General features: G+C 41.0%; 1 protein-coding gene across 21 annotated transcripts in view; it reads left to right on the top strand.

Annotated features, from left to right (window-relative positions):
* SSH2 (slingshot protein phosphatase 2) overlaps positions 1-23,332 on the top strand; it is a 306,013-nt gene that overhangs the window by 214,819 nt on the left and 67,862 nt on the right. For 19 of the 21 annotated variants that reach the window (XR_012425449.1, XR_012425448.1, XR_012425447.1 and 16 more), the window contains 2 exons: positions 10,700-10,803; positions 17,795-17,859. Coding sequence is in view for 16 of the 21 variants with exons in the window: in XM_005583322.4 (XP_005583379.3) it covers positions 10,700-10,803; positions 17,795-17,859 (169 nt within the window). In the remaining 5 variants the exon portion in view is untranslated. Of the gene's footprint in view, positions 1-2,228; positions 2,282-10,699; positions 10,804-17,794; positions 17,860-23,332 lie in introns of those variants that run through there. The other 2 variants (XM_065532329.2, XM_065532328.2) reach the window with 1 other exon arrangement.

The following is a 23,332-nucleotide window of genomic DNA, read 5'->3' as shown; positions in this document are numbered from 1 at the left end:
CCGGGTTCAAGTGATTCTCCTGCCTCAGCCTCCTGAGTAGCTGGGATTACAGGCGCATGCCACCACACCCGGCTAATTTTTTCTATTTTTAGTAGAGACGGGGTTTCGCTGTTTTAGCCAGGATGGTCTCAAACTCCTGATGTTGTAATCCACCTGCCTCAGCCTCCCAGAGTGCTGGGATTACGGGTGTGAGCCACCACGCCCAGCCTTGACCAGCAGTGTTTTTAACTGCTAGTTGTTTAAGCTATTATTTAGCAATATGTCCTGTTGTAATGACATCTAACAGAATAAAGGACTAAAGTGCTGCCCAGAGTGTCAGATGACATGGGGGCTTAAGCCTGGCGCTACTGCTAACTAGCTATGTGATTTTAGGGTAAATCAGTAAATTCTCTGGGCTTCAGTTGATATGTTAGATTCTCTGTCACAAGCTCAGAAATGTTTTGTTTTGTTTTGTTTTTGAGACAGTCTTACTCTGTCGCCCAGGCTGGAGTGCAGTGATGTGATCTCGGCTCACTGCAAACTCCGCGTCCCGGATTCAAGCGATTCTCCTGCCTCAGCCTCCCGAGTAGCTGGGATTACAGGCACATGCCACCACGCCTGGCTATTTTTTGTATTTTTAGTAGAGATGGGGGTTTCACCATGTTGGCCAGATGGGTCTCGAACTCCTGACCTCAAGTGATCCGCCCACCTCGGCCTCCTAAAGTACTGAGATTACAGGCGTGGGCCACCGCGCCCAGCCAGAAATGAATTTTAACTATCATAAGTAAAATATTTGTCAGAAAGATGTCAGGCATCCTAATGGAAGACTAGAGGACCAAACTTAGAGAACAGATGTATGAAAAGAAAATAAATCTCAGAATCATCACCAAATCATCACCCAAATCATCACCAAGCCAAAGGGAAAAGTCAAGCTGGGAAGTGCTTAGGGCAAACCTGCCCCTCATTCTATTCCTAAAAAGATAGCTACTAAGATTTTTAAAAGCTACATACCTCCCTCACTAGGAATTGTGGACAAAGGACAGACAGAACTCAAAGTCATCCCTCCTCTGCTCAATGAGATAAATGCAAACCTGATTGCCTTCTTTGGAAAGGCTAATCAGAAACCCAGAAGAATGCAACCATTTGTCTTGTATCTTCCTATTACCTGGAAGTCCTCTCCCCACTTCAAATTATCTCGCCTTTCTTGACAGAACCAGTGTACATTTTACATATATCGATTGATGTCTCGTGTCTCCCTAAAATGTATAAAACCAAGCTGTGCCCCGACCACACTGGGCACATGTTGTCAGGACCTCCTGAGGCTGTGTCACGGGCATACATTCTTAACTTTGGCAAAATAAACTTCCTAAACTGACTGAGACCTGTCTCAGATATTTGGGATTCAAAGGAAAGAGCTAGGGTCATTCAGGGAAGACCAGGAAGCAGGAGCAGACTGTCCCATACCTCGACACTCCCCATGTATCCAAAGCAATAGGAATAATGGGGTATGGTCCCAGGGGAAAGTTTCCAGGGGAGATTCAGATTCCAAGGGGAGAATTTCCAGCTGGCCAGATGTAAGCCACATTCCAGCTTCCTACAAAACCCCTTGCAGTTCCAGAGTTGGAAGCCACCAAAACCACATTTGAATGGATTCCCCAAAAGGAGAGTAGGGTGACATTGAAAAAGATAAATCTATTGCTGAACAGCCAAAAACAACAAATGTCAAAGCAGATGTTCCCCATCTGTAAAAACTAGAAGGTTAATTGTATGGCCAGTGGTAAAATTATTGATCCTAAATTATGTCTCTGTCAGACATTTCTAAGATGCACATGGTTAAAGCAAAAATGGAATTAGAAGATCTTATCAGTAAATGAACATTCAAAATGAGCAGAACAAGTAATTTGGGTTTTTTGTTTTGTTTTTGCCTTCGATTTATGATCTGTAGTGAAATGACCAGGGAGTTTTGTCCAGATTGGAATTTGTCTCTCAGTCTTAAACAAAAAGATCCTTTTTCTCCCCTTCAGTTTTAGGAAAGGGGAAAAACAGATAGCTGCATCCTAGTGTAGTTGTGCTGGGCATTGTGCAACAGAGTTTAAGTGGAAGATTAGCTGGAACTAAGTCTGATGGTTATTGTTACTGAGTAAGAACCAGAGTCCTAAGCTCTTCTCTGCTTTGGCCAGTAATTGGTCTACTCATGTGGCCCAGTCTCTGCTTGTCTGGTGATAAGGATAGAAATAATCCTGACACTTGCATTCAGAGGCATGTGTCTGGGAAATCAATGCCCTCAGAGAGAGGATTCCAGGTATGGCTGGGCATTCTAATATTCAGTGTTTGGTCATGCTGCGGGGGTAGGGGAGGAATGTCTACTTACAGAGAACAGTACGATATTTGGGTTTGGATTTTCTCCTGTTGTATTCTGAATTCCTTTAGGATTACAGAATCACATTTTCTTCACTACCTGGAGGTGTCCTTTTGACTTTTGCAGCCAGGTTGCATACATCAAGGAATAATTACTTTTTCCTTCCTGTTTTAGGAGTTTGGCCAGATTTTTTCATTAGGCATTAGTATTGATAGTTGTGTAGTTCCTTGAACTCTGGTCTGATATTTGAAACTTTTTATATTGAAATTCCCTGTCTGTGGTGTGGTCACACCAAGTGAGAACATGAATTCCTTTCCACCTAGTGGGGTTGACAGAAGCTGTCCTAGCACCTTGAATCTGAAAATTAACTAAGCAGAGAAAGCTTATCAGGAGGGGAAAAATATTGGGAGAGTGGAATGTATTTGAAAGTTTTTGCTAGATGAGTATTCTTCAAGACGAAAGTATGAGTTCAGATTATGTGTGGTACTTGAAATTAACGTAAATACCAACCACTCACCTTGTGCAATAATATTGCATGCAGCCAATATTACACAATAATATGCCTGCTGATTTTGTCTTCAAGCAGAATTTTCAAACCAACTCCAGAGTTTGGCATTACAAACATTATAAACATGAAAATCTGCTTCCTTCATTTTAGTATAACATCTACTTTCTGCCACTTGATTTCTCATAGTAAATGAGCCATTTCTTGTATGTGTGCATGTAGAACAGTGGAATTTCTATCCAACTGACGTTCAGCAATTAGGCCAGGTATGTTGTTGCTTTGTTTTGCTTTCTTGACCTTCCTGCTGGTCATGGATGATCACCCTGGCCACATTCCTCAAAGATTATTTCAACCTCAGAACAGTTAAGTATTTTCTTCCCTTAGTTGACCTTTTCCTCCACACTTTTTAAGAAGAAACTACCAGTTAACAAATGTTGTACTTTAGGAAGTGATTTTGATCAGAAGGGATTGTCACAGAGCACTTTCCCAAATATTTTTAAGGCCGAGTACTCTTTCCTCAATATTTTGAGACTGAGATGCCACCGTCATTCCCAGCAGATATTACAACTTGCTCTACTGTCTGGATTCATCTCTCAGACATGTTCTTTATCCCCCTCAGTATGGTCTTTCTGTTTATGGCCTTGTTGGGAAAGTGCTGGGGAAAATGAGAAGAGTTGGAATCCAAATGGATTTCAGTAGTTTTCTCTCACTCCTGTACTCTACCTTTTTTTTTTTCTTTTTTTTTCTTTTTTTTTTGAAATGGAGTTTCACTCTGTTGCCCAGGCTGGAGTGCAGTGGCATGATCTCAGCTCACTGCAAACTTCACCTCCAGAGTTCAAGCAATTCTCTTGCCGCAGCCTCCCAGGTAGCTGGGATTATAAGCGTGTGCCACCACACCTGGCTAATTTTTATATTTTTAGTAGAGACGGAGTTTCACCATGATGGCCAGGCCGGTCTCGAACTCCTGGCCTCAAATGATCCACCCTCCTTGGCCTCCCAAAGTGCTGGTATTACAGGTGTGAGCCAACACACCTGGCTGATTTTTGTATTTTTAGTAGAGATGGGGTTTCACCATGATGGCCAGGCTGGTCCTGAACTCCTGGCCTCAAGTGATCCACCCTCCTTGGCCTCCCAAAGTGCTGGGATTACAGGCATGAACCACCACACTCAGCCCCTGTACTCTACTTTTAAATTCCATTCTGTTGAAAAGGTGTATACGGAAGACATTGTATTTCGTCTACCATAAACTATATCATAAAGCGAAAACAACATGGTAGAGAATGATTCAGAACATAAGCTTTCAAGTCAAATCTTGGTTTGAATCCTTGCTCTGAGGCTTGCTAGGCTTACTAGCTGTATGATCTTAAGCAAGTAATTTATGATCTCTGAGCCCTCAGTCTTTTACTAGTACCTACTTCATAGAATTGTTAGGAAGGTTAAATAAAGTAGTGTAAAATGCACCCAGCATACAGTAGATATATAGTTGAGTTAGCTATTATTAGCTCATTATATATACATACACACACATATTTACATATATATACACACACATATATATACATATATATATATATTTCTTAACCAGGGCTGACTTTCCCCTTGTTGAGCAAGCAGTCTATGGCAAAGAGAAGCATAGATGTTTTTAAGTTATAAAGACTCTGGAGGACTTCACTGTCACGAGTGCTCTATTAGAAAGGTGATCCTGTCATATTTGTATCAAGCAGCTAATTATTCTCTTTAGATCAAGAAAATAGTATTATCTTTATCTCATTTATTCCTTACTGTAGGGGTTCTTAAGTCCTTTGGGGTTATATTTAACTTAGGCATCTGTAATCACATACAAATGACTTCATAGAGTTTACTGCTGTTCTGTTTCTGTGCTAGACTCTACAGAACTAGTCAATTCAGAAACATGAAAAAGTTTTCACCTGCCTTTTTAAAGAACAGATTTTTTTTTTTGAAACGGAGTTCCACTCCGTCGTCCAGACTGGAGTGCAGTGGTACAGTCTCAGCTCACTGCAACCTCCGCCTTCCAGGTACCAGCAATTCTCTTGCCTCAGCCTCCCTAGCAGCTGGGATTACAGGCGCCCGCCACCACGCCCGGCTAATTTTTTTGTGTTTTTAGTAGAGATGGGATTTTGCCATGTTGGCCAGGCTGGTCTCCAACTCCTGACCTCAGGTGATCCACCCGCCTTGGCCTCCCAAAGTGCTGGGATTACAGGCGTGAGCCACTGCACCCAGCAAGAACAGACTTTTAATTAGACAACTGACAACTCCATGTCAATTGAATTTTTAAGCAACTATTTCAGAAAGACATATTTACATAATAAATCTTTTATTATTCTGGCAAGATATACCAACCTTTTACCTTACACAAAAGTATATGCAATTAAATTTACATATAATTTTCTTCAGATGCAAATAAAGCATTTAATTTTCAAGTGGAATTTTATCTCCCTAAACTCTGGTGGTGGTTATAAATTTTGTTTTATCACTTCCATGCTATGAATTTTTTTCCGTTATGATAAGAGATTTTTGTAATCAGCCACACACTTACTTCTGGTCCCCTTGTGACCAACAGAATGTCACTTTTTTGATAACTGAGGGGTCATAACCTGGGGCCACAGAATAAAGAGGATTGATTATACCATCCAGATTGTCTGCCACAAGTCTCTGGGAGCCTATATCGCACCTATTATAATAGTATTAAATAGTAGTCTCGGGCCGGGCGCTGTGGATCACACCTGTAATCCCAGCATTTTGGGAGGCCAATTTAAGGCCAATTTTGGGCGGATCATTTAAGGTCTGGAGTTCCAGACAAGCCTGGGCAACATGGTGAAACCCCATCTCTACTAAAAATACAAAAATTAGCCAGGTATGGTGACATATGCCTGTAGTCCCAGCTGCTTGAGAGGCTGAGGCATGATAATCGTTTGAGCCCGGGAGGCAGAGGTTGCAGTGAGCCAAGATCTCACCATTGCACTCCAGCCTGGGCGACAGAGCAAGACTCTATCTCAAAAAAAAAAAAAAAAAAAAAAAAAAAAAAAACAAATAGTAGTCTATTGGCCTACCTTGTGCATTTTGTTCCATCAGAAAAATTTATTGACATTTGTGTTTCAAATAGGAAAGCCTCTTATGTGTGAATTTGTGATATTTATACTATATGTGAGTTTGGTTCCTGACCTTTCTTTTATAATCAGGAGTTTTCAGAGTCCAGGTGGCTTTGAACTAACCAATGGCCTTTGTTTAGCTCCTTAACCCTTACTTTGAGAAAGCCCTACATACATTTTAAATAACACATTTAGATATGCTTTAAAGCAAGAATGTACTTAGATATGCTTTAAAGCATAAGCAACAAATATATCTATAAAAAAAACAGTATTACTGAACTCCAAAAACCAGGAAGTTCTTAAAATAGTGTTTGTCAAAGAGAAACTACCTATCTTACAAAAGGAATGACTGAAGTATGTTCAATTGTTTTAAACTGTTCAACAAATACACACACTTCTTTTGTAGATGTAGCGAACTCCTTTGTTTACTGGAACCTACAGTGTCCAAAGCTGTTACTTTGCCTGGTGAATAGGTAGAGTATTTAACCTTTATTTTTAAAATATTTTCATTTAGTAAAGCAACAGTTGCTGTGTTGGCAAAAGTGTGAATTTCATTTCCTGTCTGTGGTGTAGCCCACTCATCCTGTCACTCAGACATTTTGTTTTAGGTTGTTCCCGTAATGTGAGTGGAACAGAGTGACCCACAGTAGGGTGGCATGTGAACATCACGGACGTAACAACAGACAAGGCTTGTGCAACAGACCACAAGAGAGCAATGCTTTATTTAAAGATGAAAACAAAACAAAATCAAGACACCCCCACACCCAGCCAGCATGCAAATTTTTAAAGTGACATTTGTTTATTCTTTTGTTTTTAGAAGACATGTTTCAGTCTATTTGGCAGGTTACCTCAAAGGTTTTATTAGCTTCATGGACTTTATTAAAGGATAAAATTGAATCAGTGTCTGATAACGTTATAGAGGTGATTTAATTTCATTTGCTAATCTATCATCAAACATTTTAAAGTCCATTAATCTGCCACATATATTGAGTTCTATAATGATTATTTTTACATGTGAGACTTGTCCTAAATTACAGTTTCTGCTACAGTGACAGGACAGATATACAGTGTGGAAAAAACCTGGGATAAATTCATTCATCCATCACCTATTGTTCAAGCAGCTAATATGTGCCTTACACTGTTTCCAGTGCTGCAGCTACAGTGATGCGCAAAATTAAGTCCTTGCTCTCATGGAGCTTATATTCTACTATAGGAAGGTAACCACAAGTATGCACGTGAATAAATATAATTTTAGTTTATGATAAATATTCTGAAGGAAACAAAACAGAACAACAGGATAAAGTATGATTGGAATTGGGGGAAGGAGCAGTGATATTGGAGCTGAGACTTACATAGTAACAGGCCACAAGAAAAGTATTCCAAGTAGAGAACAGAGAGCACAAAGGCCCTGAAACATCGAAGAAACAGAAAGAAGAATCACAGATCATGGTAAACAAAAGGGGAGATGATGTAAGATCAAAGGAGTAGTCCTGTAGTATGTTACAGGGCCTTGAAGACCAAGCTAAAGACTGGCTTTTTTATTTATAAGTACAAAAGGAAGCCTTTGGAGGGTTTTAAGCAGGGAAGTGACACTGTATGATCTATATGATTTTTAAGTCACTCTGGTTGCTGTTTGATGAGTAGATGATGGAGGGCAGAAGTGGTTGCAGATAGACCTGTTAAGAAGTTTTTTTGTTTTTTGTTTTTTGTTTTCATACAGTGCCTGGGGTTTGTTTCACTTCAGGGGCAAGGTAAATGGGTGAGGATGTAGAAGAAACAAAATTTGCCACAAATTAAAGCTTGAATGTGATGGGAACACGGGGCCTTATTATAGTATTCCCTCTACTTTTGTGTATGTTTGACATTTTCTGTAGTAAAAGGCTTTTTTAAGAAAAACTTTTTAAATAGTGGTCCAAGTAAGGAATGATGGTGCCATGGACCAGTGTGATAGTGGTGATAGGAATAAGTGGGCAGGTTCAAGATATATTTGAAAGTAAAGCTGGCCGGGTGCGGTGGCTCACGCCTGTAATCCCAGCACTTTGAGAGGCCGAGACAGGTGGATCACGAGGTCAGGAGATTGAGACCATCCTGGCTAACACGGTGAAACCTCGTCTCTACTAAAAATACAAAAAAATTAGCCGGGTGTGGTGGCGGGCGCCTATAGTCCCAGATACTCGGGAGGCTGAGGCAGGAGAATGGCATGAACCCAGGAGGCGGAACTTGCAGTGAGCCAAGATCGCACCACTGCACTCTAGCCTGGGTGACTGAGTGAGACTCCGTCTCAAAAAAAAAAAAAGTAAAGCTCACAGGACTTGCTAATGGATTAGATATATATTATAGGAAGGAAAGACACTAAGGATGACTATTAGGTGTTTTGCCTAAACAACTGGGAGAATGAGGCTGCAGAACGAGGCCAGAGATTGACTTAAGGGTAGGGGAACTCAAGAATTTAGTTTTGGCAACGTGAATTTAACATGCCAATTAAGATTTCCAAGTGGAAATATTGAGTAGACAATGTCATTTACAATCCGCTAGCTAACCTTCAATAGCAGTGCTATACTCAAAAGCAATTTAGAATCCCCTATTAAGTATTTCTAAACTTGGCCTTCGTGAGTTAAGTTCTATCCTTTCAGATTCTGTGAGAAACTTGATGGATAACTTGAAAGGCTTATTTAGTTTATTGATATGAAATAACTTAGATTTATTTTCTGGTTATATATGGGTATCCACTAGTTTTTTTTGCTTTTTTTTTTTTTTTTTTTTTTTTTTTAAGAGACAGAGTCTTGCTCTGTCACCCCAGCTGGAGTACAATGGCGCCATCATAACTCACTATAATCTCGAACTCCTAGGCTCAAGCGATCCTCCCACCTCACCCTCCTGAATAGCGAGGACTACAGGCATGTGATACCACCCCCAGCTAATTTTTAAAATATTTTTTTGGAGATGGAGTCTCACTGTGTTGCCTAGTCTAGTCTCAAACTCCAAGCCTCAACCAGTCCTCTTGGCTTGGCCTCCCAAAGCACTGGGATTACAGGCATGAACCACTGTGACTAGACCAGTAATTTTATTTTGAAGAGCCGCTATCCTCAGCAGTAATTCTGCACCTTTATTATCATCTTGTGAATGACAAACTCCAGTGGGTTAAACACACTTCCTGCCCACTACTTCTTTTCACTGAGTATGGGGATGCAAGTTGGCAGTAGTAAAATTTTGAGGTAATACTTTACTGTCGTGTATATTTTAAACATAAATCTTTTTTGCAAACTTTGGACCTATTATTAGTAGCTAAATATTGTAACATACTTCACATCTGATTAGGACAGTATTGAAACATCATTACTGATAACCTTCTACTAATCTACTTATAACTAATATTTATTAAGGGCTTTTTGCTGTATACTAGGCACCACTTTAAGACGCTGTGTTCTCATTGGCTCTTCACAACAACTTCATTTTATTATCCCTGTTTGTTTTGTTTTGTTTTTTTTTTTTTTTGAGACGGAGTCTCGCTGTGTCGCCCAGGCTGGAGTGCAGTGGCTGGATCTCAGCTCACTGCAAGCTCCGCCTCCCGGGTTTTTACGCCATTCTCCTGCCTCAGCCTCCCGAGTAGCCGGGACTACAGGCGCCCGCCACCTCGCCCGGCTAGTTTTTTGTATTTTTTAGTAGAGACGGGGTTTCACCGTGTTAGCCAGGATGGTCACGAACTCCTGACCTCGTGATCCGCCCGTCTCGGCCTCCCAAAGTGCTGGGATTACAGGCTTGAGCCACCGCGCCCGGCCTATTATCCCTGTTTTACAGATAAGGAAATTTAGGCCTACTCTGGTAGGAGGAAGTAAAGCTAGGATTCAAACTCAGACATTCTGGTTTCAGAGCCTCCGCTCTTAACTGCCGCCATGTAATGTATATAGAATATCGTAAGTTTTGGCTGGGCTCAGTGGCTCACACCTGTAGTCCTAGCACTTTGGGAGGCCAAGGTGGGTGGATCACATGAGGTCAGGAGTTCAAAACCAGCCTGACCAACATGGTAAAACCCCGTCTCTATTAAAAATACAAAAATTAGCTGGTCATAGTGGCTCACTCCTGTAATCCCAGCTACTCAGGAGGCTGAGGCAGGAGAATTACTTGAACCTAGGAGGTGGAGGTTGTTGCAGTGAGCCAAGATCGCACCACTGCACTCCAGCCTGGCAACAGAGTGAGACTCCCATCTCAAAAAGAAAAAAAAGAAGAATATTGTAAGTTTTGTTTCAGAAAACTTATCTAGAGGACGGGCACGGTGGCTTACGCCTGTATTCCCAACACTTTGGGAGGCCGAGGTGGGCGGATCATTTGAGGTCAGGAGTTTGAGACCAGCTTGACCTATGTAGTGAAACCCTGTCTACTGATATACAAAAATTAGCCAGGCATGGTGGCGGGCGCCGGTAATCCCAGCCTACTCAGGAGGCTGAGGCAGGAGAATCGCTTGAACCCAAGAGGCAGAGGTTGCAGTGAGCCAAGATTGCGCCACTGCACTCCAGCCTGGACAACAGAGCAAGACTCCCTTTCACAAAAGAAAAAGAAAGAAAACTTGTCTAGAGTAGGCAGGAGTGTGTGCGTGAGTAACCACAGCCTCTCTTGATTATGTTTTTACTTCGTTCCATGAAGTTGGAACTTTGGAATAGGGAAGAGAGAATCCTAAAGTGGTTATCCATCCTATCCTTTGATTTCCTTTCCTAAATAATATATTTTCTTTTGACTTTTTCCTTGTAGCATCAGCGAGAGCTTTCTAACTGTCAAAGGTGCTGCCCTTTTTCTACCACGGGGAAATGGCTCATCCACACCAAGAATCAGCCACAGACGGAACAAACATGCAGGTAACGCTGGCATATATACTATTTCTTTCTTGGTAACTATATCTTGTGTTACATTCTAAAAGGCTGATTACCTCATCCCCATCTCTTCAGAAGTTCTTTAAATGGTGAAAGAAAGTGTTGTACTGTGCTGTAATCACTTTTCTTTTACCCTCAGAGACCATTTTTTTAGCACTTAGCAAACTAAGTCTTTTACACTTAGTAGATGTTCAATACATTTTTGTTAGAATAATTATAAGAAGGTACCAAAATACTCTAATGAAGCTATATGAAACTTCTCAGTTAAGATTGAGATTTTTTTTGTTTCATTTTGTTTTTTTGAGACGGAGTCTCGCTTTGTCAGGGTGGAGTGCTGTAGCATGATCCCAGATCACTGCAACCTCCACCTCCTGGGGGCGATTCTTCTCCCTCAGCCTCCTGAGCAGCTGGGACTACAAGCGCCCACCACCACACCCACCTCATTTTTGTATTTTTAGTAGAAACACGGTTTCACCATGTTGGCCAGGCTGGCCTCGAACTCCTAACCTCAGGTGATCCACCTGCCTCAGCCTCCCAAAGTGCTGGGATTACAGACTTGAGCCACCGTGCCCGGCCAAGGTTTTTTTTTTTTTTTTTTTTTTCGAGACCCTCACTCTGTCGCCGAGGCTGGAGTGGAATGGTGTAATCTCAGCTCACTGCAACCTCCGCCTCCCGGGTTCAAGCAATTCTCCTGCCTCAGCCTCCCAAGTAGCTGGAACTACAGGCATCCACCACCACGCTCAGCTAATTTTTGCATTTTTAGTAGAGATGGGGTTTCACCATGTTGGCTAGGCTGGTGTCGAACTCCTGGCCTCAGGTGATCTGCCCGCCTCGGTTATCCAAAGTGCTGGGATTATAGGCGTGAGCCCTCGCGCCTGGCCCTCAGTTAAGGTTTTGAGTGTTCAGGTTAAAAATGTTCAGGTGGGCCAGGCACATTGGCTCACAGCTGTAATCCCAGCATTTTGGGAGACTGAAGCAAGAGGATTGCCTGAGTCGAGGACTTTGAGACTGGCCTGGGCAAGATAGTGAAATCCCATCTCTACAAAAATTAAAATTAAAAAAAAATTAAATTAGCCAAGTGTGGCCGGGCACAGTGGCTCACACCTATAATCCCAGCATTTGGGCAGGCTGAGGCAGGTGGATCACCTGAGGTCAGAAGTTCGAGACCAGCCTGGCCAACATGGTGAGACCCTGTCTCTACTAAAATACAAAAATTAGCTTGGCCTGGTGGCACATTCCTATAATCTCAGCTGTTCTGGAGGCTGAGGCAGCAGAATCACTTGAACCTGGGAAGCGAAGGTTACAGTGAGCCGAGATCATGCCAACCTGGGCAACAGAGCAAGACTTGGCTTCAAAAAAAGAAAATTAGTGAATTGTGGTGGTGTACACCTGTGGTCCCAGCTACCTGGGAGGCTGAGGTGGGAGGGTCACTTGAGCCTGGGAGGTTGAGACTGCAGTGAGCCATCTTTGCACCACTGCACTCCAGCCTTGGTGACAGAGTCGGACCCTGTCTCAAAAAAAAAAAAAAAGAAAAAGAGCCAGGCACGGCTCGTGCCTGTGATCCCAGCACCTTGGGAGGCCAAGGCGGGTGGATCACCTGAGGTCAGGAGTTTGAAACCAGCCTGGCTAACGTGGCTAAACCCCATCTCTACAAAAAATACAAAAATTAGGCCTGGCATGGTGGCTCATGCCTGTAATCCCAGCACTTTGGGAGGCCGAGACAGGCAGATCACAAGGAGATCAAGACCATCCTGGTGAAACCCTGTCTCTACTAAAAATACAAAAAAAATTAGCCGGGTGTGGTGGTGGGTGCCTGTAGTCCCAGCTACTCAGGAGACTGAGGCAGGAGAATGGTGTGAACCTGGGAGGTGGAGCTTGCAGTGAGCCGAAATCGCACCACTGCACTCCAGCCTGGGTGACAGAGTAAGACTCCATCTCAAAAAAAAAAAAAGGAAAAGGAAAAGAGAAATACAAAGATTAGCGGGCATGGTGGCACGCACCTATAGTCCTAGCTACTCAGGAGGCTGAGGCAGGAGAATTGCTGGAACCTGGGAGGTGGAGGTTGCAGTGAGCTGAGATCGTGCCACTGTCCTCCAGCCTGGGCGACAGAATGAGACCCCGTCTCAAAAAAAAAAAAAAAAAAAAAGTTTAGCTGTTCCCTTGAATCTTATTCAGAGTTACTTCAACTAATCAAAGATTCAATTTCTGATTTCTTTCTGCTCTCTAGTGATGGTATGAGGAGGAGAATGATACAGAATATACTAAGATAAACTTTTTGCTGTGATAATGAGTTATTACGTCACATATTAAAGTGCCAGTGTCTACTACTTGACTGTATACACTAAAAAGACTGGAAATTTAACCCAGAGGACTTCTATAAACAAAGAGGCATCAAATAAACAAAGAATGAGTATAAGCTCTGGTTTTGAAATATCAACTAACAGTAGTATATGCATTGTATTATTTTATATTGGATTTCTCTAAAATCAGGAACACCTGTGGTGATGACGTTTAAAAAGAACCGTAGAAAATGTGTCCTAGGGAGAGAGATCTCCAGGTGTAGAATATCCACAGTTTAAGAAGATAACCTGATGCTTCTCTTCTACCGGCAGACCTTATTTATCATTTTGGGGAAAAAAAATAAAAGCTTGAGGACACTAATCCTGATCAATAGTATACAAAGAGGCAGATTGCTTGTTGTCATAAATGTGACACTTTGACTACTTGTGACCTCCAGGAGTGGGAAAAAAAATTGTAATTACTAAGAAAGGAACAAAGACTACAATAACCTTAAGTGTTTAGGTCAGAGGTGAAAGCCAAAAATATTGGATCCCATTGAGCCAGTAATTGAGCATAGCTTTAGTGAGATAATATCTGCTATTTTAGTGGCTGCCCTGCTACTTGTCTGGGCCTTCACCTAGTTGCAATTGTGGCAGCTCAGAATTGTAATCCATTTTGTTTGGACAATATTTTCCTCCTACCAGAACTCTCCAGCCATGGAAAATTTTTCAGAGTAAGGGAGGAAATAACCTCTTTTGGAAATTAGCTTGGATTGCACTTTCTAAAACCTTCCTCCCCAGTGTCCAGTACTGGAGGTCGGGTAGGGGAGGACGCTTCCCCAAAACACTTGAATGTGCGGAAGAAGTATGCCCACTAAGCTTTTTATTTCTTTTTAGTGTGGATATTTATCCCTTACAGTAAAAAGAAGACAAATTATTGGTTTAAATCCAGTTTGACTAGGATGTTGGGCAAATTACTCTATGGCATGTAATAGTTAATGGGGTCAATGGCTTTTAAAGCTCCTGGCACTGGTTGGCATTTTTCTTTGGTCAAACTTCTACACTCAGCTGCCACCCAGGTTTCTGCTTGACATCGTTCACTTAGCTTTCCTCATACTAAAAAGAAAAGCAGATTTAACACAAGCTGAATGGACTTGATTTGTGATCCAGACCGGAACAGATGAGGCAGTGCGAGTATAAACTTGGCTTACAAGAGCCAGGCTGTCACATAAAGTGAAGCTGTCTTGGCCAAGCCCACAGTAACTGCAAGTTGATGGCAGAATTGAGAGCAGGTCAAGGACTTACCGTGTCTAGTTGTATTTCCTTATGCGTGTTTCTTGAACTAGTTAGAATTTTTTAACTGGCCTGCATTTGAAATATCCAAATAGTATTTTGCAAAGAAGGCTATTACAGGCGAATGTCTGCCAGTATTTTAAATGGAAACAATGAAAAGTCTATAAAATCCAATAGAAAATTGAAATTTAGCTCCTAGCAGTGAAGTATATGGTGGAAAAATGTAGGGAAGGTTATCTTAATGCCATGTCAATATATTGCCTTATATTAGACTCTGTGAAGAACAGTTGCCCAATAGGAAATGATATGCAGTTTGCTCAGAGCAGTACTTTTTGCAGCTAACAAACCTGAGCTTCCAACTCACATAAGAAGGCTTATTTGAGTAGGCCTCCTGACTTTTTTTGTCTGAGCTTCAGAAAAGCCAGCTGAATCTTTGGGCCAGTAGTGTTCGGAGTGGAGACTTTGGGCTGCTATTTAGGGTTCTCCTCCAGAAGTTCTCCACCCTAAAAATCCTTTCCTCTGGTTATTTCTACTGGTAGGACAGAAGGAAACTTAGTTTTAAAGAAGCTCCGGCCTGGTGCAGTGGTCTGTGCCTGTAATCCCAGCCCTTTGGGAGGCCCAGGTGGGCAGATTGCTTGAGCTTAGGAGTTCGGGACCAGCCTGGGCACCATGGTGAAACCTCATCTCTACAAAAAATACAAAAAATTAGCCAGGCGTTGTGGTGCACACCTGTAGTCCTGGCTACCCTGGAGGCTGAGGTGGGAGGATTGCTTGAGCCCAGGAAGTCACAGCTGTAGGGAGCCGTGATGGCGTCACTGTACTCCATTCTGGGTGGCAGAGTAAGACCCTGTCTCGGGAAAAAATAAAATAAAAAGTATCCTCAGCTGCTTAATGCAGTTGCAACTTGTAACTCAGGTAGCTTTTCATTGTTTATACCTAACACTTTATCTCCTCATACTTGTCCTTTTATTTTTTGTTTAACAGCTTTATTGAGATATAATCCACATACCATGTAATTCACCCAGTTTACTTATTTAAAGTGTACATTCATTGGTTTTTAGAAGAGTCACAGAGTTGTACAGCCATCACCACAATCTAATTTTAGAACATTTTTATCGCCCTGAAAATAAACCCGATACCCATTAGCAGTCACTCCCTATTTCTCTCACCCTCTCTCCCAGCCCTAAGCAGCCACGAATCTACTTTCTGTCTCTGTAGATTTGCCTATTCTGGGTGTTCTGTAAATGGATTCATATAAATGGATTTTTGAGACAGGCTCCTTTTTCTTAGCGTGTTTTCAAAGGTCATCTATGGTATAGTATGTATCAGTACATCATTCCTTTTCATGACCAAATAATACTACATTTTGTGGATAATACCACATTTTATTTATCCATTCATCATTTGATAGACATTTGAGTTGTTTCCACTGTTTTGCTATTATGAATAATGCTGTATATACATGCGTGTACAACTTTTTGGGTGGACATATGTTTTCTTTTCTCTTGGGTTTACGCATATGAGACTTAAGATTGTGTCCCTGGCCTTGAAAGGTAGTAGAATGGATCTGGCCAAACATAATGACTCTCCATTTTAATTTTGAAAATTGAAAGATTCTGCAATATGGAATTAATTGGTCAGAAGCCAGCAGTGAAAACCATCCTTTTTGATTTGGGGTGGGGGGGTGGGTGTTTGGTTTTTTGTTTATTTATTTATATTTAAATGTGAGGTCTTACTCTGTCACCCAGGCTGGAGTGCAGTGGCATAATCATAGCTCACTAGCCTCAAGCAGTCCCCCACCTCAGCCTCCCAAAGTGGTGAGAGTAAGGAAACTATTCTGTTTAAGAAGAAAGGAAAGAGTTTCAGACTTGCTGTCATTTGTATAAACGCACCAACCCATTTGCCAACCTACTTTTTTTCTTCCTGCCTCTATCCACTTCTTGTACATAACAGTATTTCATCTCATAATTAACAGCTATTAGTTAACTGAAGGAAAATTAGTATGTAGATTTCAAGACCAATGTGAGAACAAGTTATAGTGGCATTCATGGTTATGTGACTGTATCAGTCACCTTAGACTTTAATAAGGGCAATATCTGAGTGGGCAAGAGTGAGGTTTTTTTGTTCACAGATTTTCATAATTTATGATAGTACATTATTTATCTCCTGCTATCTAAAGCCTCGGATTTCCTAGGAATATGAGGAAATCTATAATAGTTAAAACAAAGAAATTTCAACTTAGTTTGACAAAATGTGTAAGAACAAGTGAGGATTCAAATAATGGTTGGCCATTTTAAAGAACCTAATAATATGTTCAGGAGAATGTATATCCCTTATGTGGCATACTTAATATATAATCTCATTGGCCGGGCACAGTGGCTCACACCTGTAATCCCAGCACTTTGGGAGGCCAAGGCAGGCGGATCACGAGGTCAGGAGATCAAGACCATCCTGGCTAACATGGTGAAACCCCATCTCTAAAATGCTAAAATACAAAAAATTAGCCGGGCATGGTGGCAGGCATCTGTAGTCCCAGCTACTTGGGAGGCTGAGGCAGGAGAATGGCGTGAACCCAGGAGGCGGAGCTTGCGGTGAGCCGAGATCACACCACTGCACTCCAGCCTGGGCAACAGAGCGAGATTCCGTCTCAAAAAAAACAAAAAATACATATGTACACACACACACACATATGTATATACATATATATACATATATACACATAAAAATATATATACACATATGTGTGTGTGTGTGTGTATATACTCTCATTATAGTATCAGTCACTACACTCCAGCCTGGGTGACAGAGCGAGACTCTGTCTCAAAAAAAAATTAAGATAAATAATAATTTCAGTCACTAATATGAAAGTCATTTTAAACTATTGACCTTATTCTAGGGAGAATCCAAAAGTCTTGTTAGGTCAAATGCAACCAAAGCATATGATTATAGAAATAGGAATGACAAAATGGTTAGCTTTTTAAAAGTTATGGATAATTCCTCTAACACTACACTACTACACCCATTTTCAAAGTGCCCTCATTGCTACTTTCAGTGAGCCTGAAAATACAGCCAGTGAGTGCTGCCTCTGCCTAACAGATCTCAACAACAAGTCTCTCATCAACATCCACCATAATACAAAACTGAGACTGGTCTCAAGTGTACCTTTCATAGGACAGACCTAAGTTTTAATATAGTATAGACTAAAAGCAAATGTATTAAGATGCAGTCTAGCAGTCTCTCTTTCCATTTTAAAAGAAGTCAATAATCATTTAATTTTCTATGTCTAATCAGAGTCCTTTAATGAATCAGAACTTTCTTTTACAAAAGTCACTGAGGTAGAAGGAATCCTCTCTGTCAATGTTAGAATGGAGAATAATTATCCTTTGGTTTGTAAATTTCACCAGGCGATCTCCAACAGCATCTCCAAGCAATGTTCATATTACTCCGCCCAGAAGACAACATCAGGCTGGTAAGTTAGTGGTGTCATCATAATTTTCTTCCTCAAAAGACTATCTAAGATAGCCAGCCAACATCGAACAGTCATTTTTACATCCCAACACAGTGCTGGGAACTATGTGAAGTAAGACAGAAGATAATGTGGAATGTTGTGAAATAATTTGATGGTTTAAGACTGTTGATAAGCACCAGTTTGTAAGTTATTAATTATAATAACAATTGAAGTTCAGAAAATCAAGAAAAAACTTGGGGATTTGACCTAGATGAGGAAGGTTTATGTAGTCAGCGGAGCTTGAGGTGACTTTTGAAAGATGATGAGATTTGGACTGGTAGAAAGAAATTATTCTAGATAAGGACTTAACAAGCAAAAACACACATAGAGAAGGACAAGGAAGGAGTGAAATGGCCAAAGATTGACGCTGGCTTCAGACTCAGGAGACTTGAACTTAGGTGCTAAGTCATATGATACTGGACAAGTTACTTTACCCTTCTATGCTCATTTCCTCATCTCCTGACTACCTCTTCTGTTGAGAGGGTCAACTGGACATGAAAACATACTGAATAGTGCAAAATGCTGTCTAAGTATGGGGATTATTATTGGGAAGATAGAGACTAGAAAACAAGGCAGGCAAATATGGATTTAGTGCTGTAAACTGGAGGTCTCAAACTGGCAGTGTATAGGCCAGAGATATGTTTTGTTTGGATCACAGCGTTTTTTTAAAAAAATGTAAGCCAGAATTTTAAAGTTAGGTGAGGTCTAGCATGGGTTCTTAATTTACCATAATCCTCTTTTTGAGACAGAGTCTCGCTCCGTCGCCCAGCCTGGAGTGCCATGGCACAATCTCAGCTCACTGCAACCTCCACCTCCCAGGTTCGATCAATTCTCCTGCCTCAGCCTCCCAAGCAGCTGGGATTATAGGCATGCGCCACCACGCTCAGCTAATTTTTGTATTTTTAGTAGAGACGGGGTTTCACCTAATTGGGCAAGCTGGTCTCAAACTCCTGACCTTGTGATCCACCCGCCTCAGCCTCACAAAGTGCTGGGATTACAGGCATGAGCCACAGTGCCCAGCCCCTATTGTCTTCTTAAGTCAAGTGTCACCATTTGTCATCATTCCTGCACTGTTGTAGTAGTACCTCCAATAAAACTAGGAAAACAAAACCGAGATGAGCATATTTCTTTGTGGAAATTGGAAAGTATTTCTACCCATTCAATATTCACGTGGCTTACTTTCCTCATTTACGTTTCCCATCTGAGCCTCTTAGGAGTGTCCAATTATTTGACTTCCCTGGACCACATTGGAAAAAGAAGAACTGTCTTGGGCCACACATAAAATACACTAACACTAACGATAGCTGATGAATTTAAAAAAAAAAATCAGGAATATCTCATAATGTTTTCAGAAAGTTTATGAATTTGTGCTGGGCCACATTCAAAGCCATCTTGGGCCACATGTGACCCATAGGCCATGGATTGCACAAGCTTGCTGCTTGCTCTAGATTACTAACTAAAGGTAGTACCTCTCCCTTTTCAAAATAAGCGGTTGTGAAACATCACAGGTTTTTCAGCCAAAGAATGCCATGAGACAGCTATAGTAGTTAGGGAAGATTCCTCAGAAGCTAATGCAGAATAGAGAGGAGGAAAAGATCATTTTAAATCAGGGAGGCCTGCTAAGGTAGTTATTGCAGTAATCTAGGCATGTGGTAATGAGTCCTCTGATTAGAATATATAAAAATTTAAAGGAATCCTTTCATAGTTGTTTTATATCTTATTTTTAATTTTTTTAATGTTTTATATCCTAACCAAAAGTAACATTATACATTTATATAAATCTTGTCTGTATTTCTTGATATATTTCTTTCTTAAATAATTATTTAAGGCCGGGCGCAGGGGCTCATGCCTGTAATACCAACACTTTGGGAGACTGAGGTGGGCAGATCATTTGAGGTCAAGAGTTCGAGATCAGCCTAGCCAACATGGTAAAACCATGTCTCTACTAAAAATACAAAAATGATCCAGGCGTGGTGGCACACACCTGTAGCTACCCAGGAGGCTGAGGCAGGAGAATCACTTGAACCCAGGAGGCGGTGGTTGCAGTGAGCCAAGATTGCGCCATTACACTCCAACCTGGATGACAGAATGAGATTCCGTCTCAAAAAATAATCATAATGTTATTATTGTTATTTAAAAGGGAACAGGGGGATGCAATTCTTACAGTATTAATAATCTGGAGTGACTGGGGTGTGGTGGTTCATGTCTGTAATCCCAGCACTTTGGGAGGCCGAGGCAGGAGTTCAAGACCAGCCTAGGCAACATGGCAAAACCCTGTCTCTACAAAAAGTAAAAAATTAGCTGGGCATAGTGGCATGCCAGCTACTCGGGAGGCTGAGGTGGGAGTATTGCTTGAGCCTGGCAGGTCAAGGCTGCAGTGAGCCATGATCACGCCACTGCCCTCAACCTGGGCAACAGTGCAAGACCATGTCTCTAATAATAATCATCATCATCATCTGAAGCAATGATTCTCAAACTTTAAAATATATCAAAATCACCTGGAGAGGTTTGTTAAATCACTAATTACTGGACTGCACATGCAGAGTTTGATTAGTAAAGGGGAAGCAGAGATAATTTGTATTTTTAAGCCAGTTTTGAAATACTGCTGATGCTGCTGATCCAGGAGTCACGCTTGGAGTACACCTCTTTGAAAACCCATAACAACAATCATTTGCACATACGCACATACTGGATGCCCAATAAATATTTGCTGATAGCTTTCAAAATTTGTGTGTTTTGGTAAAGCTAAAGCTTTAAAGAGATGTAACATCACTTTATCATTTTCTCATTGATAACCTTCTGGAATTTGGTGTGAACCTCTAAATATTAAAATAATTTTAACTACATAGAGACTTGGAAGAACATGAAGGAAGCAGTTATGAAGGCAGAGCTGGCAATTCTTTTCTTACTAAAATATGCATCTTCAGTTGCTTTACATAAAATAAATTCAGAAAATGTAACTTACGCCTCTGAATTCAAAGTTCACATGACAAGTCATTTTACAGTTGTTTTGAATTGTTACAAACACATAGTCATTATGTTTCAGATTATTGAGTGAGTCATCTTCAAGAAAATGAGTCAATGCATTGTATGACTTTGGACAAATTAGCACTTCTCTAACTGAAAGGAGCATTTGTAGACTCAAAGCAAAGGCTTTTGTTTTGAGTTAAATTTGGAATGCTGAAACTCTTAAGATTTGTGCAGAAGGTTAGAACTTTGATAGTCAACTGAAAGTCTTGCCTTTTTTTTTTTTGAGACGGAGTCTATCTCTGTCGCCCAGGCTGGAGTGCAGTGGCTCAATCGTGGCTCTTTGCAACCTCTGCCTCCTGGGTTCAAGTGATTCTCCTGTCTCAGCCCCCCGAGTAGCTGGGATTACAGACATGCGCCACCATACCCGGCTAATTTTTTGTATTTTTAGTAGAGACGGGTTTTCACCATGTTGGCCAGGCTGGTCTTAAACTCCTGACCTCAGGTGATCTCCCCATCTGGCCTCCCAAAGTGCTGGGATTACAGGCATGAGCCACCGCACCCACTAAAAGTCTTGCCTTTATTTTTTAAATAACCCAACCAAACCACACATTTTGCTTTAGCATTGAAAATAGGACGAAGCCAATCTTTTCCTCCAGGGAAGCTCTGTGTTCCAAATACAGGCATCAAGCATTAACTTTAGTTCTTAGGAAAACTGTAGCTAGTAAAATAAAGGAAGTGGTTTTATAGTACTCTTGCACATTACCAAAGATCAACCATTTAATTAAAACAATAATCTGAGAAATTAAGAATTCTCAGGACATTTGAAGTAACTTCAATTGATGTTCTTAACTAAAGCTGAAGTGCTGATAAGGTACAAAGAGGTCTTTTTTGAGTACTTTGCAGGAGAATTTAAGAAAATGAGGAGTTTTATTATTTTGGTTTTCATCATATGTTGCTTCTAAAATGGAAATTGGTTTATTTTTTCTAGCTATAAATATATTATGTGGGGTTTTTTTATCCCAGTCAAACAATGCAAAAAAGTATAAATAAAGTAAAAATCACTCTGTATTCTACATTCTGAGAAAATCATTGTTAGCAATTTGGATAAGCATCCTTCCACTCTTTTAAAAATATGTATATATGAGAGAGAGAGAGAGTGTAAAGAGTGAGAGGAAGAGCATTGTTTTGTTTCTACAAAAATGTGACAAAAATAGAAATACCTTTTTGTAACCTACTTTCTTCATAGTTTATCATGGATGTCTTTCCATGTCAATAAATAAATCGTGGTTTTTAATGGCTACACAGAATACAATTCATATTTAAGAATTTCATAGAGACAGACTGATTTTAAAAAAATATTCAGAGACTTCCTCAAGTTCTAATCTTTTTCTTTTGAAGACAGTGTTCTTTAGTCTACTAGTGTCACAAGTGAAGCCTATTTTAATTTTGGCTATTGATTTTGCTTCATTCTTTTGACTAGCGTTTAATATTTACATACTTTTGGAACCTTTCTCTCTGATGGGTTAGATGAACTGCCTGTCTTAGACATTGGGTCTTTATAATGTAGTTTACTGGGGGTAATTAATTTCTTTTCACAAAGAGTCTTACATCATGCACGCAGGGGCATGCATGTAAGACTCTTGGTATAGAGAAATTCTTTTTTTTGTTTGTTTGTTTGTTTATTTTTTTTGAGACAGAGTTTCACTCTTTTGCCCAGGCTGGAGTGCAATGGTGCAATCTCGGCTTACCACAACCTCCGCCTCCCAGGTTCAAGCGATTCTCCTGCCTCAGCCTCCTGAGTAGCTGGGATTACAGGCATGCGCCACCACGCCCAGCTAATTTTTTGTATTTTTAGTAGGGATGGGGTTTCTCCATATTGGTCAGGCTGGTCTCAAACTCCCAACCTCAGGTGATCTGCCTTCCTCAGCTTCCCAAAGTGCTGGGATTATAAGCATGAACCCCTGTGCCCAGCGGTGAAAAAAAATTAAAGGCAAAGGTACAGTTTAAGCTTGAGGAGGAGTATTTCCTGATGTTAGATGATGCTGAAGAGAGCAGCTCTTTTTTTTTTTTTTTTTTCTTTTTTTTTTTTTTTTGAGATGGAGTCTCGCTTTGTCACCCAGGCTGGAGTGCAGTGGTGCGTTCTCGACTCACTGCAGCCTCTGCCTCCCAGGTTCCACAGATTCTCGTGACTCAGCCTCCTGAGTACCTGGGATTACAGGCACATACCACAACGCCCCACTAATTTTTGTATTTTTAGTAGAGACCGGGTTTCATCATGATGGCCAGGCTAGTTTCGAACTCCTCACTTCAAGTGATCCACCCGCCTCAGCCTCCCAAAGTGCTGGGATTACAGGTGCGAGCCACCGCTCTAAGCCAAGAGAAGCTCTTTTATCAGGTGGTGTTTGTAAACTGCTTGTAATTAGGTTAAGGATTTAAATTAGATGCCGAGGGAATAGCATTATTC

Source organism: Macaca fascicularis, chromosome 16 (genome assembly GCF_037993035.2).
Source record: "Macaca fascicularis isolate 582-1 chromosome 16, T2T-MFA8v1.1".
Taxonomy (NCBI): Eukaryota; Metazoa; Chordata; class Mammalia; order Primates; family Cercopithecidae; genus Macaca; species Macaca fascicularis.
This window is presented reverse-complemented; position numbering and strand designations above follow the sequence as displayed.